This window comes from Sphaeramia orbicularis, chromosome 8, assembly GCF_902148855.1.
Source record: "Sphaeramia orbicularis chromosome 8, fSphaOr1.1, whole genome shotgun sequence".
NCBI classification, from domain to species: domain Eukaryota; kingdom Metazoa; phylum Chordata; class Actinopteri; order Kurtiformes; family Apogonidae; genus Sphaeramia; species Sphaeramia orbicularis.
The window spans coordinates 3,120,726-3,145,856 of NC_043964.1; the positions used below are offsets into that span (position 1 = coordinate 3,120,726).

Genomic DNA, 25,131 nt, shown 5'->3' on the forward strand with positions numbered 1-25,131 from the left:
AATAACCCTCAGCTGTAATCTAAGCTTTTATGAACATCCACATGATTAGTAAATTAAATGTTATTGTTTCAGTTTTTTGAGCTGATTTAGGATCATTTTGGTGCTGAATCCAAAAATCACATTCATTTTGCTCAATCAGGTCAACTTTCTGAACTATGCTACATATTGGCTTTTTAACATTTGTGCTTACATTTATGGGCATTTTCACATCATATGATATAAAATTCTTTCATATTTCTTGCAATAAATGAGTTCTGAAGATTTTACTTTTGCCAATTTATGATTAATGTTTTTTTTTAATATTACAGGTGAATGAAATGGCTTCGACTAGAAGATCTTGCAAAAATAAGCCTGACGTATTCTGCTCCATCTGCGGTGAATACACCATTGTACCTAACAGGAATCCTGTTAGAAAATGATTTTTTTCTCTTAAAACCTATTTTGGGTGAGAACTATATAAAAAAAATCAACTGATAAAGTCACAAAAATGTAAGCAATTTTGTGAGAAGATCAAATTTTTCAAAATCAAATTAACAAAAAAAACCCTGACCTGATTGAGAAAAACAGATGTCATTTTTGGATTTAGCGGTGCAAAATGGTCCTGATTCGGTTGAAAAAACCTAGACAACTTGCAAAAAACATTTTTTTGTAACCCAGTGTTATTAGCCTCATCTGGTTGTATGGAAGTAATACTGTAACATAATTATCTACAAATGTGTGTATTTTTTTTTCTCTTCAGCTCAGTCTATCTGTTTTTAACAGACTTTTTAAAGTGTAAAATAACTTCTAAATGCAAACTGAGATATGTGAATAAAACTTTTATACTCTTTCAACTCATACCTCACCTGTATTTCTACCACTTTAACCAAAATACCATTAATATCTTTGTACAGATTTACGGATTTGTCTACATTACACATCCATATATGGATTTACTGATCTGTCTGCACATTTATGCCTTTATGCTAATCTCAGTATGTATTTAGACAAATCTGATTAGGCAAAGCACACAGGGCCTTGGAAAACATATTTGCAGATTTCAGCACAAATTCCCATATCTCAATGCTCAGTTACAATGATATTTATCATAAATATATGAAGGATTTTGCATATTTACAAACACAGAGAAAGGCTGAGATAAAAGTGCACAACTCTTCACACACTTTTTCTGATAGATATGCCACAATAATACTCATATACAGATATATGAAAAACAATGAATGTCTTTAAGCATATTCTAAAACTGAAAAAAATCAAACTTTTGTAATGTGATGTAATGTATTTAAGGCAGAAAAAAAATCCAGAAGTAGATCATATACTAGGGTTTTGTCTTTTCAGTGCTTGTTAATGGTAGAGTCAGGCACAGGTGAAACACTGACAGATCATGTGACCAGCTGGTCGGTGGTCAAGGTGAGGAGGGCTGCTGTACACGTGCACGAGAATAGGGCGAGTACGAGCCCGCCCACAAACCTCGGTCACGTGTACGGCGTGCGTTGGATTGGAAGGCAGTAAACAGGTGACGTCAGAGCTAGCGCAAGTTAGCGAAAACAAAACCGGATGAGAGACAATTTTAACCGTTTAAAAATAAAAGCATTTTACAGTTAAGCAGAAGGTTACAGAAATTTAAGATTAATTTTACTGATAAAAAATGATAAAGGATCTACTCTCGGGATCGGAAAACATCTAAATTAAATTTAATATTTAGGTAAAGCAAATAGTAAAGCATTTTTTTTTTAAATTATTTTATTATGATCGAGGACCCGTAGAGGGGGAGTATGACTAGAATAGAATCTTTAGAATAGAATCTTTATACTTTACATGACAGTGACAAAGACAATGACAGTGAAATGGGAGCTGTGACAGGCCCCGATTGTGAAAAAAAAATAAATAAAGTGCAAATAAAATAAAAAAAATAAAAATCGGCATCTCAGATATATATAATAGTAATAGAATATTTGATGGTGTTGAGATACTTCATTAGACGCAAAAGTCTTAAATGAAAAAAATTTACCAAAGTATTCACATGGAAATGTGCTTTAATTGCAAAGCAAGTTTAATTAATACGGAGCATTTAGTATACAAAGGTAAATCAGTACATAAAGAAAGGAAACACCCAGGAAAACTAGGTAAACAATAATCACCAGATGCATTTTAAAAATTGTTAAAATATAATAATAATGTAATATACTCGAGGATAAAGCAGGTTCAGAAAATGAATGAATGAATAATGTACTCGTACTCATCTCGTACTTGTAATATTGCAATATATGATAAAATAAATATGATGAAATATAAATGCAATTATCTGCAAAATCTAAAATAATAACAACAACAACAACAACAACAACAACAACAACAATAACAATAATAATAATAATAATAATAATAATAATGCAGTTATTGATGCATCGTTGATTTAATTAAAAAATGGTTCTCTAAATTAGTCCTGAACTACTCGAGTGCAAGATTACAGCCCAATTGGAACACAATAAAAAAAGGCATGTTTCTAACATTTGGACCCTAATGCTAAGCGAGGCCGAGTGTTAAAAAAAAAAAAAAAAAAAAAAAGTCAGCCAAGCAAGGAGACTTTTATTTTGAAAATCTTATCCGGAAAAGCCGTTAGCAGTCGTTGCTAGCTTGGTGCTGGTGAGGAGCCTAGCAAGGGGAGAGAAACCGTGGGAGAAGACGGACTGCGTATGATTAAAAGAAGTAAAGTTTAACATCAAAAATATCAAGTAACGTGAAAGAAAGAAACTGGACAGGTAGGTGAACGCCTTCCCATGTTCCCGTAATTTATACTTTGGCGTCCGGGCGCTTTCTAATGGCTGAAAAATGGAGGTGAATGTGGGTTCATCATGAGGCTTCATACAAGGAGGTTGCAACACATGCATGCACACAGCAGCAAATAAACAAGATCCAAAACAACAGCTGCACAGGGGCACAGAAAAGCACACCACACAGGCTTTTAGACCGAGCACAGCGAGTGGCAAAGATGACAGCAAGTGGATCAATCGATAGAAGAGACGCTGCTAAGCCAGTGTGGCTAGCAGTTGTTGGTGTCAAGCAGCTTTCAGAGGTGGTGGGGGCTGCGACAGTCCGCGGACCCGTTACTGTCTACTGTTGCATCTGTACTGTATGACCACTGTAAAACAGAACAACACTTAACATGACTGTTTAAAGGCCCATCCATCTGGAATGCACAGTTTAATACGGAACTAATATTGTCAGTCAAACAGAATTGAAACAAGAATGGCATTTTTGGGAGGTTCCTAATAAACCCAAGGTGTTTTTAATACACAATAAGTAGGCTGATCAGTGTTTATCATCAGTAATTAGAATTTGTTTCTATTTTGGGAACTAGGTTTGTTTTTAACTTTTGTCTTTTGTGAATTGTTTTATTGAATTTTATCCAAATTTGTGAAAATTATATAAATCTATATATCCTTTATTAACCAGGTAAATCCTCACTGAGGTTAAAAATCACTTCCCCGGCCAAGAGAGCAGCATATAGTTACAACAGATCAACACACAGTAAACAAACAACTATTATACATAATAAATAAATAAAATACAATTCAATATCTAGTTATGTACAATAAAAGACCGACATAAGTAAAGGTAAGGTTCTGTCATGATTTCAGTGTAAATTTAGAAGCAATCACATCGACCAAGAGTGTTATTTTCTCGGCCCTTTAAGATAGATTTAAATTCACCCCAAGTAACAAGTTCTGGCAGTTTCTGGTTTTAATTGCATATAGTTTTGTGTGCAGTTAAAATACACACATCTTAAATATGAAATATTTTCAATGTACATTATGCACAAGCTTAACTGTGACAAATGAAATCCCTGTCGTTTCATAAATCTCCAGAAAAAAAAAAAGCAAACATATGCATTATGTGCAAGCTCTTGTTTGTTTGTTTGTTTGTCTCTTTTCTGAGGCAATGCACAAGGACAGAGCGGGTTAAGCAATATTAGTGTGTCAGCACGGATATGTTAATTTTAGCCAAATGGCTAATTTTCTGCTGTCCTTGGCTTTTCTGTTAACTTTGCTGTTTAAACAATAATAAAACGACAACATACAAAGGTACAGATTTGTTAAAGGAAGAACCTGATGAGGCTCAGGGCATCAGCGGATGATTTGATGAGTCTGAAAATTATATAAATATGCTTTGGCCGTCTCAGATCTCAGCATGGTTGAATACCTGTGGAGGATTTTGAACTGATGTATCAGACTCCACTCCTCATTAAAACACTGAAGAGGGAATGTCTTTTGGAAGAATTGTTAATCCCTCCCATCAGTTTAGGGGAACACTGACCCTGATGGACCAGCACCTTACGAAGACACTTACTGCTGTTTTTCCCTTTAATATGTCACCCCACTGAAGTACAGGAGGAAGCAGTTAATAATAAAGAAGGTACAAAGCTTCACTAAAGGAAGAGGGCAGAATTTTACCAAAGTAAAACACATACAGTGGAATTGGTATAGCTAACCTATGTGTACAGACAGCACATGCACTGAAAGGGGTTATATGCAGTGGTTTTGGTCACAACAGCAGGGGGAAGTCATCAGCCAGAACGTATAGATGCCAACCAAAAGCACCAATGACTGAATGTTTCATCTCCACAGACTCTATCACTCACTGTATAAAATATGGAGCTTGTAGTTTTACATACATCTGCATTATGGTATCATCAAGTGTTCTCCTTCAAACAAAACCTCAGACACTCGATAAAAATAACATTGTGTCTTATAATCTTTACATGCTCGCTCAGCTGATAGTTCACATCATAGCTCTGTTAGCTTAACTCTGTTTTTAGACATAAAACAGCCACAAATCACCTCTGTATTTTGTATGGTTTGTGTTGTCAATAGTTGAACTGAAAATCCACTTGTAATCGTCCAAAAAAGGCCAGGTTTCAAACACTGCTAATTTTTTTTAGCTCATTTTTGAATATTTTAAAGAAGATGGATACAGCTTTAAAGTGCCTTACCTTAAGATGATAAAACAGAATAAACACAGTCTGTAGAAGACTGACTGAAAAGCAAATGAGAGCAAAGAAGGCAATCTACATATTGTGCCTAGGTTTAAAGATTAAATACATGCCATGAGTCACTGTTTCATACATTTGTCAGAACTGTAAGTAGACAGTGTATTACAGTGACAGTAACTAAAGTTTATGATCCAGTGCCTTAATGTATCAGTGGTAAGAGACCAAATTGGTAAACAGTTTCATTATGTGAAATAAATGTAATAACTATAACTGTAACTGACATTTTTTTTCTTTTTATTAGGTATCACCAGCAACTTGGAAACATCTTTTCTCTCCCCTGGCTCTCCAGTGTATAAAGACGCCGCCCAATATTTCATAAGTCACCTCGTGCCTCTTTACCCGATAAATAATAATTATTTTCCCTTACATCTTCACCAGTACAAACAAATAGCATACACCAGCAAGACGGAGGACCTAATAAGCGTTACGATTGAGCAGTTTAAGCAAAGTACGTGCATCACAACAAAGCAACAATCTACCAAAGTTAACATCAGTGATTAATTGAATTGGAGCCTCCATAATCAACAGTCCATACATCTCCTGATCCTCATTCATCAGCACTATTCAGTTCTGTCATTTAGTCGGTCCACCTTAGAAAGCTGCAGAGATACTTAGCACCACTATGGCCTCCATCACCCAGTCACCTGACCCTGAAATCCCAGACAACCACAAAGAGAGCTGGCTGGCGCTTCTTTCTGCTGCAGAAACTTATTGCCAAAAGTCTGGCTTTGACCTGGCCATACTAACAGCGTGTAAGAAGTTCCGGTCTTCGTCTGGAGATGGAGACGGGGTGAGGAAACGTGAGAGCGGCAGTGCCTTTCCGAGAGAGTGTGATTTCTCCTATAATGTTTGGGGTCAGGGGTTTCTGGCAGAGTCGGCTCGCCGCTACATAGACGACATCGGTGTGCTGCACTCCACAACTATGCTAACAGCGCAGAGGCACACACGCCAGGCTGGGGGAGAGGGAGGGACCAAGCTGATGGTTGACCTGACCTCTGACCCTGGACACAGGGGGGTGAGTGATTTACTTATGCAACACATTGCATTGTAGTACACATACTACATTCCCAAGGGCATGAAAAGTCATGAAGTTTTTAAGTGGACTGGAAAAAATCTAAATCTTACCAAGTGTATTTTTGTCATTTCTAGTCCAAATATCTCCTCACACTTAAAATAAGACATAGTCACCCAAAGAGTAGCTTTTCAGTGAGATATAAGAACTTATTTTTAGACAATAGATCGTGAAAATCTTATTTCGAAAAATCTTACCAGGATAATTTTCACTTGTTTCATTGGCAGATTTTTTTTGCTTGAATTAAGCAAAAAACAGAAAAAAATCCTGGTTTAAGCAAAATCTGCTAATGGAACAAGTGAAAATTATCTTGGTAAGATTTCTTGAAATAAGATTTTCAAGTCTAAAAATAAGTTCTTATACCTCACTGAAAGTTAGTCTGTAGGTGATTATATCTTATTTCAAGTGTGAGGAGATATTTTGACTAGAAATGAGGAAAAATACACTTGGTAAGATTTTGTTTTTTTCCAGTGCTGCAGCCTAGAAAACTCATGAAGTCAAATAAAACATATTTTGGAAAATTATGGAATTTAATTGTGATCCATAACAAAGTTCACAAGACATGAGAGCACTTCTCTCAGATTTAAAGACATTCAAGTGAATTTGCTTGAATGCATTATCATTCTGCAACAACACAATGCATGTGTTCAGCATTAAAAACTAGTATCTTAAGGCTGTACAGTCACCTGAAAGTCAGTGCCTTAATCCGGCGTGACTAAAGTTATTTCTCTAATAAAAGTCAACGTTACTGAAGTTTTTGAAATGAATATAAAAATGACCAACAATTAGACACACTATAATCAGTGGAAGTGTGCTTCTTTTCATGTACTTTTAAGATTGAGGACTGTCATGGAAATTAAATTATGATTCCTTGAAAAGTGATGGATGAATCTAGGATGTGAGGAAATCCTGTGTGCAACCAGAGCTGGGTCATTCAGTCGCAGAAAAAATTATTAGACCACCCTTGCTTTCCTCAATTTCTTGTTCATTTTAATGCCTGGTCCAACTAAAAGTACATCTGTTTGGACAAATATAATGATAACAACAAAAATAACTCATAAGAGTTTAATTTCAGAGCTGATATCTATCCATTTTCCATGTTTTCTTGATAATAACCAAAATCACTTAGGTTCTACATCAATATCTATGTCATTGTACTGAGAAAAACAGTGCTTTTAGGCATTCCATGTTTTCTTTTCTGTCTGTTTTAGTCACATGATACACACAGGAGTTAGGACTTGATTGCATAACCGTTGTTTTTCATGACTTTTGATGGTTTCATAATTTTTTCTGCAACTGTACATTGGATTTGCTTAAACCATCACGACCCAGTTCTATATTGGGTGTTGTAAATGATGCCTCCTTAACAAAGTATAAACAGCTCAGTGTCTCTCACAGACAGTAACTTTAAATGAATACATGTGTAAATATAGAATTTTGCATTTATGGTGATTTTTCTGAGTTTATTAGCACTAGAACTGTTTTGTAAGTGTAGTTTAAGATACAGGGATCACTGTAACACTAAATTTACTGCCACTGCGGGGTCAGTATTGTGTTAATTTACATGGCAGTGACTTTAAATTGAAAATTAAGCAAACTTCAGAAAAAATATCAAGATAGTGTGTATCATCTTTGAGACAGTTTGTATCAAGATATAATTTTATGGCCATATCACTCCCATTTCCATTTGTCAGAATAAAATGTTGCTGTCGCACACTTCTGCAAACCAGAAAAAGTATGATCTGAATCTAAATCAAAATGTATTTCTATGAATATTTTTACATATGTTTTTCAGTGTCATAGTTGGTTAAAACATGAATCCTCTCTTCTCTGACGAATGATTTATCAAGTAAGTTTATAGAATTACGTAATTACAACAATAGTGTTTTAATATTTTGTGGTCATTTTTAGGCATTGACAGTACTTGGTTTTGTTTAGTCATGGACACCAGGCCTTGGTTTATGCTGAATAAGTCTTCAAAAATGGGATTAAAAGATGACGCAGTGTAGTTTTAAATAGTTTGATTGAACTGCAGTGTTTTTTCAAAGCCCTTTATTACCTGCATCCTATTTTCTTGCTTATAATACTTGTATCTAATGTGCGTTTGAATTGTTGTTGCAGAACTTTACGGGCGAAGGTGGCGTGGGCGGAGTCAGTCCCAACAGCAGACTCTACTCGCAGAGCTACCCGTCAATCTACAGCTCAGGCGCCGTAACGGGGCAGCCTGTGGGAAACGGTAACGGAGAGAACGAACGGGAGAAGAGCGCACTGGAGGCAGCTGAACGGGCGAGACAAAGGTCTGGGATTGTCGACCTGGAAGAAGAATGTGAGGATGAAGAAGAGGAGGAGGACATGGATGAAAGAAGACCCTACGGGAATGAAAGTGCAGGTGAGGGACAACACAAGTGCAACGTGTCTTTAAATCCTGCGAAGTGTCCAAACTCATCAATGCTCTCTGCCATCTGTACCCTCAGAGTACTTTCAGTTTATCCCCCCTCTGCTACTCCTCTGTAAAAGCATTGTCCAGCTCATCCTCCTTTACTGCTCTCCCTGCTTCTTCACTATGCTGTCAGCCCCAAACGAGAACAGACTCACCCAGATCACACTTATAGCTGCTGAAATCATTGGACTCCCCACCCCCAGCGTCTCAGACCTCAATAGCACAGCCACTACACACAGAGCACACACCGTTGCGGTCACCCCCTTAACTCATACAGGGGTTGGACAAAATAATGGAAACACCTTCTATGATGACACAATGTTAGGTGTTTCCATTATTTTGTCCAACCCTTGTATTTCATACTCCTTCCTTCTGGTCACCTCTACAGGTCAATAAACTGGAAAAAAGTTAAATTCAGCAAAAGTTTCATTCCAAATGCAATAACACAACTGAAGAATTCATTAAAGCTGCGTATGACTTTCATCACCAATTTTTCGTTAACCCTTTTGCGGTGTTCAGATTTTTATTATTCAGCCATTGTTGGTGGGTGTGGTGCTGCATTTGTGGGTTTTTAATTCAACATAATCAAACAATTTAATGTTAAAATACTCAACAGATGTTTACTTCATTCCAATTACAAGCAACATAAAAAGCCTATATGTTTAATGTTTACCTTTTGCCTTAGCTTTTGCTAGATCATGAATTAGATTATGAATTAAAGTGCTACTCGTTTTTAGTTAGTTTTTTTTTTTTTTTTAATGAAATGTAATATAATCAAGATATGAGGAAAAAATTCATTAAACAATAACTACTCATCATTTTTCTTTTAATAAAAAATGAAAACGGGTCCCACAGACCCAAACTCCACATAAGGGTTAAATCTGTAAAACCCGAGTCATAGCCTAAGTATCATGAATCCATAAGTTTTTCCATCCTTTCAAAGTGTACTCCACCACAAACAATCCATTTGTTTACAGACAGAGCCAGTAGGTCACTCAGGCTTTTTCGAAAATTTGTCGTGACATGCACTGTGGGAAGCAGAGCTCCACGCAGCCGCATTATGGCCACAGCGGCAACAAACACGGAAATGGCTTTATTGCCTCTTGCAACTGCAGCTGCGTGGAGCTCTGCTTCCCACAATGCACATCAGGACAAATTTCTGAAAATGCCCGAGTGACCTACCGGCTCTGTTTGTAAACACATGGATTGTTTCTGCTGGAGTACACTTTAAAATGGTTCACCGTGAGGGAAGAGATTCGGGTGCGTAATCACGGACAGACTTACGGTTTCGTGATACTTAGGCTATGACTCAGGTTTTACAGATTTGATGAAAAATTGGTGGCAAAAGTCATAGGCAGCTTTAAAGAGACTGTAGTGTGTTAGTTGGATATGTGTGGTGGCAGGTATTTGGTTGTGGAATAACTGTTTTTGCGTTTATTTTATATTGTATGTTTGTGGATGATTTGCTGTCTTACCAAGGCTGTATGGAACTATTTTCCTATGAAGGACAAATAAACATATCTATCTGTCTTTTTGTCTGTCTACATTACCATTTGCTGCAGGTGTGTTTTCGATGGATGAGGATTCTCTGTCCCGGGACTGCGAGCCATTCTTTGAGTCGGACGGGGAGGAGGAGAGCACTGATGGTAACAGTTTACCCCACTGACAGGCAGGAGTCCAGAGAATGTATGATCCAGGTCTGAGTATTAATTTTCCAAACCACCATAGGTTCACTGAGTGAGGAGGCCCCTCCACCGTCACGCAGCATGGCTGTGGGTCAGGCTGCGTTCTCGTCCCGTCACGCCCACCCCATGGCTCTGGCCCGTTCGCTCCCGGTGTCGGTGCCGGTGTGGGGCTGCAGAGGGAACAGAGCTGCTCAGGGAGACAGCAGCAGTGGAGAGCGGGTGAGCAAATGTTGTTTTACATGGCACAAAGCTAGTTCGCTGAGATTAAAATGCTCTGGAACATGTATCTCAAAGGGAGATTAGTGGGCTATCCGGCAATCTTCAGGCTCTCTGGTATCAGGAAGCTGGCTCAGTCTTAAGCTGCGAGATCACCACAGTAAGCTCTGTTTCACAGCTAACTGGCTCTGGAGCAGGTCCATGTCAGGAGTGGAGATCAGAACCTGTCATCAGCTAACCTGTTATCATCAGCTCTGTGGAAAAACCAGGTCATTCAGAAGCACTGAGCTCATAAGCAAATGATGAGGCAAGCAAACAGCAAGAGCCTTTAAGTGATCAGAACAGTGGCTTTTTGTAGCAGAATTATTTAAGACTAAAGGGATAGGTGTTTTTCCCAGAACTCACCCAACAGAAACAGACTTCATTAGTTTTTGGTGATCTATTCTGTGCATTTGATAGAGCACAGTAGGATATGACAGGAAACAAATGGAAAGATGGAAGGTCTTCTTCAACAGCAGATCTATAGAAAACACAAATATCACAATGAAAATGAATTATGTAGTAGACGTGGATAATATATAGTTAATGATAATATTAATAATGTCAGAATAGTGGTTAAATTTAGGAAAATTAGGAATTTTCATAACCTTTGATAATCTATTCAGTATTCTTCTGAGTTTTTTTTTCTCTCTGGTTGCAATAAATGTATTCCTTCTTCAAGTGTTTGCCCCAAAAAAGAGGTCAAATGAGGTGAGTTTCAGGGAAGCAAACCAGCACCAGTCTGTAACCATGACAACCTTAAGATATTTAAAGATTGTTGAAGGTCTCGATGGTGAAAAGCTTTACATGACATGTTCAAGTAAGTATTTGAAAAGAGGAATGAAGCGGGAAAAACTGCTTCTGTTGTATTTCATGGAGATTTGATGCCCGGTTGGTGGAACCACTTTACATGTCAAAAATGTTCTAACCCGATCAAATACTACGAGGCATGTAAACATAAATCTTATCAGTACACATTTATTTAGCATCAACGTAAACAGTTAAGATTAAGGTTGAACAAATAATGTCTAAGTCCGCTCTCTAGTCTACTTGAATGTATAGCAGAAAAAATTACAAAATCAGATGTAACAAGGGACGATAATTACAGGAGATATTGTGCTTGTTTATATGCTTTTTGGTGTCAGTTGATCCTGACATATTTCATGCTGTCTGAAGACAAAAACAAAGAAACTATTCAGTTCTCAGTATTCTGATGCACCGGCTAATCGCCACAACGGCTGCATCAGTTCATGTGACCGTGAAAGTGCTTGTGACATTCGTGTGAGTTGTGGTTGGCAAATATTTTACAAATAACAATTCAGAATATCCAACAATGTTTTCTCAGGGAATGGATTAACAAACATGTTCTATCAGAAGTAACGAGCTGAAGTTTATGACTGGATTTCATGCTGTTATCACCTTGAATAAAAGTAGAAAACCTAGTCAGCCTGTTTATTCCCTGCTGTGCCCTGTTCAAACTAACTTTGATCGGTTTTTAGGTGGGCTGCGCTGACTTGGAGCATATCGCTGCCAGTATGAAGGCCCTGCTGGCGCCCGGGGCAACGGATGGGACAGAAATGTTTGGAGCCTTGCCTCGGCCCCGTCTCAACACAGGGGACTTCTCCCTCAAACACTGAGTGAGAGCAGAGTGACAGCGAAAGGGATGGAGTGAGAGAATCAAAGATAAATGAGAGGTGGGGTCGTTATGGTGGGAGGGGGCCTGGATCGGCTGCAGATGTGACGTACAGTATGTGAAACGGTGTACAAGCTAGCTCCTCCATTTATTTCTCACTAACAAAAATTAATGGCTCATGCTTTAAGGAGTAACAAAAAGCAATGTTGTTATGAACACCAGTAATGTTCTCAACACTTTGTTCCACCACCTAATCGCTACACATTTCACAATAAAAGCTACTACTACACGTCCCAAAACACTACATTAGGATTTGGAACTCTAGATGAGTGTGTAGTGACCAACAAGGACACTAAAAGAAGGTGTGTAACAGTTAAACTGGCACGGCAATATTTGACAACGTCGTGTGCTGATGTTGTTTTAGAGAGTTGGCCCCTTGGTTACTTACCTGCGACGTGATGGAAAATTAAATCACCAGCCATTTGTATCTGGTCAATCAGTGGCCTCCAACGCTGCATGTAATACATCTGTCAGACTGAGGAATATTAGCACTGATGTTTTTAGTAGCTCCAAAGCTAAATGCTATGTTATCATAAAAGCTCACGTGGCAAAATATGACAGTTTGGTGCATAAAATTAAATTAAAAAAACAGCGTAAATAAATAAATAGGTTAATGTAAAGGATTAGGCTAACGCCAGTAAGTCCGGATGAGATGATTACTACCAACTGTGTCTTTTTCCAGGTAGAATGAACTGAAAGCTGGGAAATATTTAGTCTGAACACTGCAAAAATCTAAATCTTCCCAAGTATAGTTTTCTCATTTCTAGTCAAAATATGTCACCGCACTTAAAATAAGACATAATCACCTAAAGAGTAACTTTCCAGTGAGATACAAGAACTGATTTTTAGACAATAGATCTGGAAAATCTTATTTCAAGAAATCTTACCAGGATAATTTTCACTTGTTCCGTTGGCAGATTTTTTTTTTGCTTGAATTAAGCAAAAAAAATCTTGAATTAAGAAAAAATCTGCTAATAGAACAAGTGAAAATGATCTTGGTAAGATTTCTTGAAATAAGATTTTCAAGATCTATTGTCTAAAAATAAGTTCTTGTATCTCACTGAAAAGTTACTCTATAGGTGATTATGTCTCATTTTAAGTGTGATGATGAGATATTTTGACTAGAAATGAGAAAAATACACTTGGTAAGATTTAGATTTTTGCAGTGGAACATCCAGGTTAGCCCTGTGCTAAGCTAAAAAGAATATCCCTATCACCAATATCTCTCTAAAACTTACTACACACTGCACCTGCTTTAATCAGTGCATAACAAGGACTGCTTTTGTTTCTGTGGTGTACTAATACAACAAAATTAAATAATAGTTGATTAGTGAGTGTTAAGGTCTTTGTAGTGCCTCCATTCTGGAGGGAGACGGGCTAGCTGTTTGCTCTGTTCAGCTACAATAATTATCTGTCTTTAGCTAAGTCAATCTTCTCAGCTGATGCTCATATAGACAGCAAAAATGTCAAAAATGTTGCACTGTGGTGGATAAACAGAGGCTGCTAACTACATGCTTACATAGTGTAAGTGCTCTCAAGAAAGACACAATTCACACAGCACCAAGATGACAATGGAAAAGGTCAGAGTGATTCATTCTGATAACATTTACTTTGATTTATAACATGGAGCGCTGGAGCCATTGATCTTCCAGGACCTCTTGGGTTATTTCACTGTCTGTATGCTCCCATCGTTTAAGACCAATACTCACCCAACCCTCCAAATAATCAGTCTATTCCTTTAAGGACACACAGGCCACCTTAAAGGAAGACTTAACACGAAGTCTGAGGTTTTACCAAATGTAATCGGAGGAACCAGAACCTCCTCCTAACATGCATATTTGTACTTTTACTTTTGCCAATGAATGACTGACTCATAGAATGATTGTAAATCAATACTGAGTTTTATGGGATTTTTTTTTTTTTTTGCCTTTTTGCTCCAGATATCTCGTTAAAACGGCTGAATGAATGAGGAAATGACTGTGTGATAGAGAGGTGTGTTGATTTGAGAGGATAATGTCCATCTTTGACATTTGGAAAATAAAACAAGTGTTCCGTTAAGTACTTTTATGTTTCAAATAAAGGAGCAACACCAAGTGAAAAACCTGATGTGTGTTTATTTTCCAACTTGATAAAGATGCAGTATCTTTCCAGGCCTCTAGGGGGCATCAGAGCCCTACTGTATGTGTGAAGAACAGAAGTTTATGAATGATTTCAGCTCAGTGACGGAGAGATGTGTAGATGTGCAGCATCACACTGGTATAATGAAAGATTGCAGTGTTATTATATAATGGTTTAATTTATTGACTATTAACACATAAAAAAGATACAGCTACTATAGTTTTATCAGCACTCGACATGCAAAATCTTGTGCGTTTAAAAACATACAAGCTATTGCCTAATGCCTAAGGTAATAAAATACATAAATAGATTCATGGTAGTAAATAAAATGGACATCTTTGACATTAATATGAAGTGAATAAGCTTTCCTCATGCACCAGAGAAAGCAAACACAATCTATGAAGATGTCAAGGCGTGCATTAAAACTCCCAACACTTGTTCCCCAAACATACAGACTTAAAATCTCTCTTCTTACTCCTTAAATTTACATAACTTGACCCACTTCCACCTGGTGCTCACGCTCTACTGTATCACTGATCTTTTTTCTGAATAACACAGTATGAGTTTGTGCCAATCCAGAACCCAGGGAAAATCTTCTCCTCACAGTTGGCTTTGAACTTGTGTATCAGTCGCACCTCCTTCTCTCCTTCTCCCTCCACCACGAGGAATTTGATGATGCCAGCCGGCTGGTCTACGTAGACACCCATAGTGGAGGTCAGGGGCAGTTGGATGTCTATGTTCTCGCTGTTGTGCCAGACTTGGTAACAGGAGCCTGACCAGCCAACGCCCCAGGAGGTGCTGTTCTCACCAAGGCCGCAGGCTCCATCCTGGCTCTTCCTGGGGGAGCTTTCACAAATCACCCCAATCACCACCCAGCCGTCATAGTTCACCTCCCAGTAGCCTCGGTAACCCAGCAGACCTTCCTTACACAGGACCTACAGGAGAGAGGAAAGCCAGGAGTGAGGTGAGGTCAGACACTTTCACAGTCAGTTGCATTGAAGTGATTTAGATCGGTCATTTAAGCAGAAGTACTTCTATCACACTATGGATTACAAGTAACAGTTTTGCATTCAGATCTTACATAAAACACAACTTACTGAAATTAAATGAGCTGTAAACGTAGTCAGTGTGCATATAGTTTTTGCAATGCATCATATAAGGTCATATATTTGTAATGTCACTGTCCTGTGAGAATCATGCATTTCTAAAAAGAAAACCTTTCATGACTTTAGCTTTGTCACATTCTATTTTCAGCAAATGCAGTGGAGTTTAGCTTAAAAGGAGCTTATACAGGAAGATTTAACCCTTCCATTTATCACAAAGAATCCAAATTATCATATTTTGGAAGGGAGTGAACATTTGTAATCTGAAAAGCAAATAGTATCTAAAACAAACAAATGTTGTGGAATAAATACAGTATACTATTTGTCTCAGGGTTGGAGTTGAACACAAGTATGAAGCTGCAGAAAATGTAAATCTTAAAGAACTTCATTCCAGTCTCTCACCGTCAATATGTTGACAAATGAGAATGCATTTGAAACAGCTGCAAGAGCAAACCTCAACCCAAAATACACAAGTGTCCTATAAAAACACTGATTTTAAACATGTAAAATCTTCATCTGCTCATTGTTGAAAATCCAACTCCCGGTAAATCCACTGTGTTTCGATTATTTCCTGTAGTACCACCAGGCATTATGGGGAGCTGTATGAATGATCTAAAAGCTGTAGCTATGTAAATAATTTTAAATATTTAAATCAAATTAAATTTTAATTCTTATCATAAATTTATTTATAGAAAAACCAGATTTTTTATTTGTCTCTTTATATTTCATTTCTTACTTGTTGCTTCTTGTATGTTGCTGTTGTTAACAGTGAAATTTCCCCAGGGTGGGATGAGTAAAGTCATATCTTATTTTAACTAGAGGTCATGGGTACAGTTCGTGTAACATCAGCTGACAGTCCAGGCCTACCTGTGGTGAGTGGTCATATCGCTCGGGCCTTGTGGGATATGGACAGACTGCATCTGAAGTGCGGGCTACTTTGGATCCACCCTCTGAAATCCACAACAGTTTCTGTGCAGTTTTATCGTCTAATGAGACTGGTAACCAGTCTGAGTGGAGAGGGAGGAAACATGCAAGCAGAAAGTGGGAAATGAAAAACAGAAAAGCAACAGAAGAGGCAGACACAGACCTGAAGAATGGAGAGCACAGAGGATGACAAAAGGAAAATAGAATTAAACAGATTCGAAAAATGCCATTTTTAATCCAATTTTGTCATTTATTATAAGCAGTCATGGGCACTTCTATTTCATGGTTTATTATATTTATTCCAAAATATCATGAAATCATTTTTTTTTTTTTTTTTTTTAATTTATTTAGTGATTGTGTGTCATTATGCTTATTAAATGTGCATTAAATGACTATAATATAACAGAGGTGGGATTAAAATTACATTAAAAAATTCTTATTTTAAGTTTAAATAATATAAATACTGTATATTTTGATGTATTAGTATGGATGAGTGAATTGTGTGTCTATGCACTTAAAAAAACTTAAAGCATAATGATAAGATGCACATGGATGTAGCGTGACAACTTGTTTATGTCTATTTACCGTCACACAATTAACATGACATTCTAAATAAAAGTACATATAGTGGTGTTATAGAATATAATAGTCTTACATTTCATGAAGTCTGCCCGGGTTGTTGGCTCAGGGGCGTTTGGGTCATATGGAGGCGGCTTTGCTGAAGCGACAAACAAGATAAACAAATTTAAGAACAAAAAAAAAAAGAAGAAAATTACTGCATCATTTATCATAGAATGAATAATTGGATTCACATTGTATGACTAGTTGAATTAAATGATTTGATCTCATTGTGCTCTTTACCTTCTGCAGCACTGTTTTTTCTTCCTGAAAAAGGAAAAGACTGTTATTTCAATATAACTGTTAGTCAGTGATTGAGATTAAGTATGAGGTACTTTTATTCACATATTGCACAGATCTGAAGTACTTCATATACATCTACACTACATCGCACAAGCAAAAATTGTACTGTTTATTTTATTTTTTTTTTACCAAATGAATTGTTCTTATACGCCCCCAACCCAAAAATAAACTCAGACATCTAAACCTGTAAATATAAACATATATATAAATGCAGCTGTAACATGATTCACTTATTTAAAGGATCTGAATAGTTCTTGTACCACCCACCACAGCTGTTTGTTTATGATAGAGATACTGTATGTAGAATATTTTTACAGCCTCTTTTGATAGTAAACAAAGCCGACTTTCACTGACAAGCGAGCTTCAGCCAGCTACTTAAAACCATCTCATCTTTCCCTTTCACCTCTCAGGCTTCCTGTCACCTGCGGTAAATCACCCGTTGCTCTCAACATATAGTAGATCACCGTGGCGTTTGCTTATGCAGGCTATGTCGGCTCAGCACTGATTCATGAAGTTTCCCCTCGGCGGCGGCTCAGGTTAGGGTTTCAACATCAGGAATCCAGAGGCCAGGGCATTCATTTAAGTAAGGACACACACCAAGGCCAGTGACAGCAGGAGCCTCAGCCTAAGAATATACCAGACTTTGTGTATGATGCTGTTACTTCACACCACTGTGGGCATGTTTGTCATGTTGTGGGCTGGTGTTTTTAATCACTGTTCGTTTGTTCCCCCTCCAGTTGGTGACTCACTGTGTCTTCTGACATTCTGCGAAAACAGCCATCCAACACCGCCCGGTTTGGTCATCCATCACCCTTTTGCGTAGGTCATCTCTGCTCAAGTTACCGTTTCTCAAATTTCATACAGACAACTAGCTCCTCATCATTCTTACTCGCCTATCAGACCGTTACATCACTGCATTCGGTTGATTTTTAACGTCTGGTGCAGCTGCTAGGATTAGACAGAACTGCCTCAATTTTCTTTGATCCCATATAAGGCTGCGTCTGACTGGGATTTTCTTATGGTGCATTGCTATGAGATAAATGCATTAGTCAGCATGAAAACATGGCTTTTCCGCTTATGAAATCTTTGTCCGTTATCTCCTAGTTTGATGTTACAGAAAAGCATTTTCCCTCGATGTGTGTCTGTCTGTCTGTCCTGAAGAGGGATCCATTTTTTTCTCTTTTTTTTTTTTTGGAGGCGGTTTTTCCTTATCTGAACCAAGGATAGGGCTGTATGAGTACTTTGAGAACAAGCATACATCTTCTATCAGTTTTTAAGCCTTTGGGGCACTTGTTCAAACCTTTTCTAGACATCTTACAGTTTAGTTCATATATTCAGCATCTTAATCACTGTTTAAAATTAGGATCTCTGTGATTGGACATTCATCGGTGACATTCTGGTGTTTGGTGTTGTTTCTCATAATTCAAATCATGCATATAATATCAGGATAAAATATCACAAATTACGAGTTTTGCATGTTTCGCAATAAACATTTACACACAAAGGATTTCTTAAGAACTTTGAAGAAAATACTACTTGGGTAGCAAATACAGCAAGTAATTAAATTAACCCTTTCATGCACGAATTATGAGAACCTTAATCAAATTTTTTTTTTCCTGAGTGTTTTTATTCCTCTTTAGGCATGAAAAAAATAATGCAATTGAAAATTTTCTTCTGAAAAATAAATAAAAAATAAATAAATAAATAAGTAAAAATAAAAATAAAAATAAAAAAATAAATAAAAAATTCTTTTTAACCTATTTTTCATTTTCTCAGCTGGACACCACACATTTAATTTTTGACACAGAAACATGTATTTACTGATAAATTGTGTGAAAACTATGGGGAGGGCTTGTGATTCTGGGGGTTTATGCTCAGGAGAGATCTACATAATGTTACCAATTAATGTCAGAAAAGATATGTAGTATCTTAAAACTTTAATAAAGATATGTGTAACAAAAAAACAACAACAAAAAAACAAAAAGAATAACAAAATCCATGAATATATAAGAGACCAGCTGTAGAATCGCTGTCCACTGGAGTGACCAGTATGCATGAAAGGGTTAATCACTTATCTGTGTATATATATTGACCTCATTATCACTAAATATGTGTTGCACAGTCTATAGTTTGGGTTGCGGTGTATCATTAGTTTTGTAGAATAGTTTCTGGGAAGCATGCACCAAAACAGCCGAAATAAATTGAATCTGAATTTACAGAATAAAAATAATACAAGTGAGATCTGTCGACTTACTTGTGTCACAAAACTCGATTACTTTGACTTAAAATTCTCAGAGTAACACGGGCCAATTTATGAAGTTGTAATTGGATGATTAACAAATAAACTGGATAACACTGGATGCCTCGTCTTCATTCTGACTTTTAGCCTTTGGTCACCATGTGTAAGAAGAGGAGAGTCAAATCTTTTCGCTGCAAAGGTCTTTCCCGGCACATGTTCGAGCCTGAGGAAACATAACCTCCCATGCCCACTCGGCTCTCATCAGTGAAAGCTGCCAGCAGTATGACAACCAGGAGGACAAATGGGAGCCTGTTATAACATCTGCAAACATCTGATGCTAGTGAGGGGATTGCTTTCCCTAAATTGTGCTGGCCGGTTGTAGGGAAAGATTTACAGTGACCATCACATGCCACTGGGCTCTTTATTTATATACACATTTATATAAATAACAAATTTTACATCTTTTTCTTTATATTTTTCATTTTTCACTCGCGTGGTTTTTCTCTCTGCGGTTGCTTGTTGTATGTTGCTGCTGTTAGCTGTGAAATTTCCCCATGGTGGCACAAATAAAGTCTTATCTTATCTTAATTAAAGATCTAAATATACAAAATATACTATTACACTTGTGCAGGAAACATAATGTTGAGTGTAATTATCCGACCAAAACCTCTAAGACCATAAAATTTGATAATTGACTGGGCATGCAGATATATTAATTAAACTCTACTGAGGCTTAGGGTTCTGTTACAAACCAGATTGGAGTTTGGATTTCGTCCACATGTCCTTAATGACTTCAGCAGCGAGCCTGTTGAAGTGCCATGCTCGACATCAAACGAAAGCATGCAGACATTGTAAGGGCATGTGCACAATGCAGAGCAGCAGATGCACAGAGCATGAGAGACTTGGCAGGGCAGACAGGGATAGACTGAAGGTCATATTGTCATCATCAGAAACTGGTTGAGTAGATAGATGCTGGCGACAGATCACTTCATCCATCTTTCTTCTCCTCATTTCCTGATTGTGTCCATAGAGGAACGCAGAAGCAGCAGGTGAGAGAGAGACATGATGAAAGAAAGAGAAGTTGTGTAGGAACGTTATAAGACATATGTACTGAGAGACGGTACACCACGAATAAATTAATCTCGGGGTCTTTAAATTGTTTGTGGCATCTTTCTTGACGTATACACACCTCAAGTAACCTTGGAGTGAGATATCACGCTAGCAGCAGAGGGGGTGATGGGAGTTATGCCGGCTCTTTGGCAGCTCTGTGGAGGTTAAAACCCAGCAGATGCCAGTCTATGCTCAGTGGGATCAACAGGAAAGCCCCACTGAAATAAACAGTTACTCAAAAAGATTGATGACTTGACATCACAGCTGCAGAAATGTAGAGGAGACACGGAGTGGATAAAAGTGTGAGGCATAGTAATATTTAAGGGCAGCAGGACACCTCATACATCAAGACAGAATATCAGATGATTTCAGTGAAGTGAACTGGATGGATGGGATTCTTCAGAGGAAAAAAATTCATTTGACCGTGTTGCTTTTGATATGGATCCATACCTATGACAAGATACTAGACATGACTTTGATCCTCCAGAGCATATGTTTAAAGGAGTGAACAGTTCAGCAGAACCCTGCCAAAGGTCAGTGTGGTATCTGCTAATGCATCATGGACATTGTTTGTTTTGGACGGCCATGAGGTTGACTTTTTCCCTCCCCAAATTCTCCTCTCTACTGGATACAGCCACATTATCTGCACGGATCAGGTTCAAAACATCCCACTGAGGCAGCAAGATCAGAGGAGCCACTGATAGTGAGCTGAGGAGGGTGAAGTGAGTGGCGGTTTTGTGGACTCAGGCCCATTAGTTTGGTTCTGGACAACTGTCATGACTGCATGGCTTTAAACCCTGCGGCACATGTAAGATGAAGAAGGTCGGATGAGCGGAAAGAGGCAGATGGAAGTAAGTTTTGGAAGAGGAACTCTGGGAAAAGGAGGAACTGAGGGGAAGAAAAATCTTGTGAAGGGGCTAACGTGAAAAGAAATATGCAAACTGTGAAAACCTCCTGCCAACTCCTGCACAACATTTCTGTACATTTTGTGTATTTTTATGCAACAACAACACCAGCACCATTAGTTCACTAGACTTGACGCATTTCGGTAAATTATTTTTATGCTGGTGGCTCGGTAAACTTTTCATGGTATTAATACCATAAGGAGAAGCCAAAGGGTAGTGGCCAAGGATGCATTTTGTTAGTGGTACAACCAATCAGCCACATGAAGGACAAAAAACAAGATGAGCATTTGCATTTTGGGACTTGAATTACTGTGCAGTATTTCACACTTAATTAGTGCAGCAGCCAGAGGAGGGATTAGTAACATTTGGGCTGAGATGGGGGGGGGGGGTCTGAGTTAAGGATAGAGGAAACACTGAGAATGGATTAGGACAGTGTTTTCAACCTTGGGGTAGGGACCCCACGTGGGGTCGCCAGGAATTCAAATGGGGTCGCCTGAAATTTCTAGTAATTGACAAAAAAAAAAATTACGAATAAAAAATATTTTTAACGATTCAATATATATTTCATTGTAATTAAAACACCACACACTTTTCCTAATAAAAATCAAGTTCAAATAAAATGCAGGATATAATATCTGAGAGGGCATATCTTGATTGATCTGATCATGTGACCACGTGTGTTACTACGCTTCAACCTGCCCGGACACAGTCACAGAAAATGGAAAGATTTCTTCACCCTCCTGGCCCCACTAAAACTTCTCTATGAGAACCTGAGAAGCAGACACCAAAAAGGTGGATTATATACCTTATATAGCCTAAATGTCATCTAAAATGAACATTTATTTGCAGCATAGTATAGCAAACTATTACATGATCAAAAACAAATTAATTATAGCAAAAAAAAAGTCTCCATTTTAAATGTCTGTGGTCACCAGAAATTTGGGGGATATTAAAGTGGGGTCATGAGACAAAAAAGGTTGGGAACCACTGGATTAGGGACATCCAAATAAAGCAGAGCAGGGACAGTAAGTAAACACACTGCTACATACTGAGACATGTTGCATAGGGAGAGACATGAGAAAGACAGAAATATGACCGCCAGGGTGGCAGGTGAGGCTCTGACATTGACAGGAATTCAGTAAGCGACAGCACAAGTGGAGAAGAAACTGTAACCGCCATGGGGAGAAACACTTCCTTGCGATATGTTGACATGATTAATGAGCCAGAGAAAAACTGGTGGAATATAAGCCGTGGAAGGATGTTTGGCACAAAGCTGACTGACAGAGTGGTCAGCATAAGGTAACTTAACATCAAATAAACAGCATATGAAACACATTATAAATGTAAGCAGTAAAACACTGTGACAACCTATAAAACAAATAAGTAAACTAAACCAAGTTAAGCTTCGAAAATAGCTGTAAAATTGTTAGAACATGATATTATTGTTCATATCTGTGCTCTCAACTTAACTGTGATTCTTCATGTCATTTGTATGTGATACTGTAATAGGATGTGCTGCACAGGCAGACAACCAAATAAGATTTTAATAAAATTCTGCTATGAGTGAGCTTGGTCTTATATGTGCACATGTCTAAGTATGGATGAGATGTCAGAAATGCTGAGAAATGTGTAAGGCTGACTAAAATTAGAACCTGCCAGGTTAGGTGCCACTTAGCATTGAGCAATCGAAGCAGAAGAAATCTCCAGTTTCAGGAAAGAAAAGAGTAAGAGTAATCACTGGAAGTATAACTATTGCAGATTTTAGCAGTAACCACATTAAGTGTTATATGGAAGTAGATCCAACCTGTTCGTCTTGCGATTTAGTAAGAAGAGTTGGTGAGATAGTTTCACTGATAAATGACAAGGTGTTCTGTCAGAGGACATGGTTTAATGCCAGTCACAGATAACGACAAAAATACAGGTGAGATGCTTTCTTACCTGCTTTATTGGGTACAGGCATGATTCCTTTGGTGCTCACGGCGCTGTTTGGCATCAAACTAGAAGGTCTTTTGATGGTGTGTGTTTGTGTCTCTGGAAGATCTCTTCTTATTAACTTCCAAATCAGTGGGGAGGGGGGAAAATGGGAGTGGGTGGAGGGAAGGTGCTTCAGTTATGGTTGGATGCAGTGGTCACCCAAAGGGATGGTCCTGTCACATGAAACTCCTGATCCTTTCGAGGGATCAGATGGATGGAGACAAGCAAATACCCAGTATATCCCAAGTATGTATGCTCATTTGCATACACGTGGACAGAGCATGTGCATGAGGCCGCAGGTCTGACAAACACACTCATGTTAAAGGACATACACGTTTGATTTTTTTTTTTTTTCCCCGAAGATGCATTTAAAGATTATTCTGCAACCAGGCGGCATCAGATGGAATTCCCCACTATTCACACAGATGTAAAGGACATGGTATGTTTTGTTTTGTCGCCATAGCAATGGCGCGAACTTGATGCAAGACCGGCCTATCATTGATTCTAAGCGCCTTAAACTGACCCCTGTCACAAGCTGTACCTAGGTGTTTGTATCTGTATAAAAAGGAGATCAGCATTTAAGATAGCAGCCAGCTACTCAGCTACTGTCGCCGTTTCCAGATCCCATCAGTCAGTGCTGCTTTAAGTGCAATCTGGCAAAGAACTTCAGGCGAAGTCTGATGTGGCGGTGTGGTCAGAGCTTGAAAATAACAGCTCGTGACTTATCTGTGTGCACAGATGTCACTGCGTTTATAATCATCTCAAATAACGAGTCTTAATTGAGGATAGATTTATTTCAAGACTGTAATTTAGATTTTAACACGAATATAATACTCATAATTTGGAAACATTTAGCATTTTAACTGATATATTTTGTAGAATCTGCTGTTTGTGTTTGCACAGAGTTTGGCTCCTTAAACAGCAGCATCGGATGAAAAATTTAGCACATTTATTTTATTGACGAAAATTCCTCATCCTTTCATTGGTTCAAAGTAATGCTTGCTATGTTTCCTGCATGTCTCTGCATATGTGTAACTGGCAATAGAGTTTGAAAAACACCCTGACAAATATGTGTGTGCATTTTCACTTTTGGTAACTGAAATACTAACATTTGCAAACAACAAAGACGTATATGAGTAATATGTGGAATATGTGGAAAATGATCATCAGGAGGATTTAAGGCACAGGTGTCAAACATGCGGCCTGGGGGCCAAATCCGGCCCGCCAAAGGGTCCAATCTGGCCCGTAGGATGAATTTGTGAAATGCAAAAATTACACTGAGGATATTAATCAATAGTGTAAAAATCTTGTTATTTCAGGTTCCATACATACACGTATAAACCAATTAGATCACAATTGGGTTAGACCAGAAAAATACTGTCATAATAACCTACAAATAATCACAACTGTAGATTTTATCTTTGTTTTAGTGTAAAAAAGTAAAATTACATGAAAATATTTACATTAACAAACTATCCTTTCACAAAAAATGCGAATAACCTAAGGAAATATGACCAACGTGAAATGTCTTCAGAAAAGTAAATGCAATTTCATCAATATTCTAAATGTTACTAAATGTTTTGTGTATTTGTAATTGTAATGCAAGTTGTAATGCACATGTGTAAATGATAAACTGATA

The 25,131-nt window shown here is 37.9% G+C and overlaps 2 protein-coding genes across 2 annotated transcripts; one reads left to right on the forward strand and one right to left on the reverse strand.

Moving 5' to 3' along the window:
• Positions 1-2,629: 2,629 nt before the first annotated feature.
• On the forward strand, positions 2,630-12,791 carry akt1s1 (AKT1 substrate 1 (proline-rich)). The gene is made up of 6 exons (XM_030141251.1): positions 2,630-2,762; positions 5,295-6,068; positions 8,247-8,514; positions 10,128-10,211; positions 10,294-10,469; positions 12,005-12,791. Exons 2-6 carry the CDS (start codon positions 5,676-5,678, stop codon positions 12,140-12,142), a joined length of 1,059 nt encoding a protein of 352 aa, XP_029997111.1. The 5' UTR covers positions 2,630-2,762; positions 5,295-5,675; the 3' UTR covers positions 12,143-12,791.
• Positions 12,792-14,057: 1,266 nt separating this feature from the next.
• LOC115424149 (tripartite motif-containing protein 16) lies at positions 14,058-23,578 on the reverse strand. The gene is made up of 5 exons (XM_030141252.1): positions 23,457-23,578; positions 17,205-17,228; positions 16,999-17,061; positions 16,287-16,426; positions 14,058-15,251 (listed from the first exon to the last, which is right to left on the reverse strand). Exons 1-5 carry the CDS (start codon positions 23,509-23,511, stop codon positions 14,847-14,849), a joined length of 687 nt encoding a protein of 228 aa, XP_029997112.1. The 5' UTR covers positions 23,512-23,578; the 3' UTR covers positions 14,058-14,846.
• Positions 23,579-25,131: the final 1,553 nt, after the last annotated feature.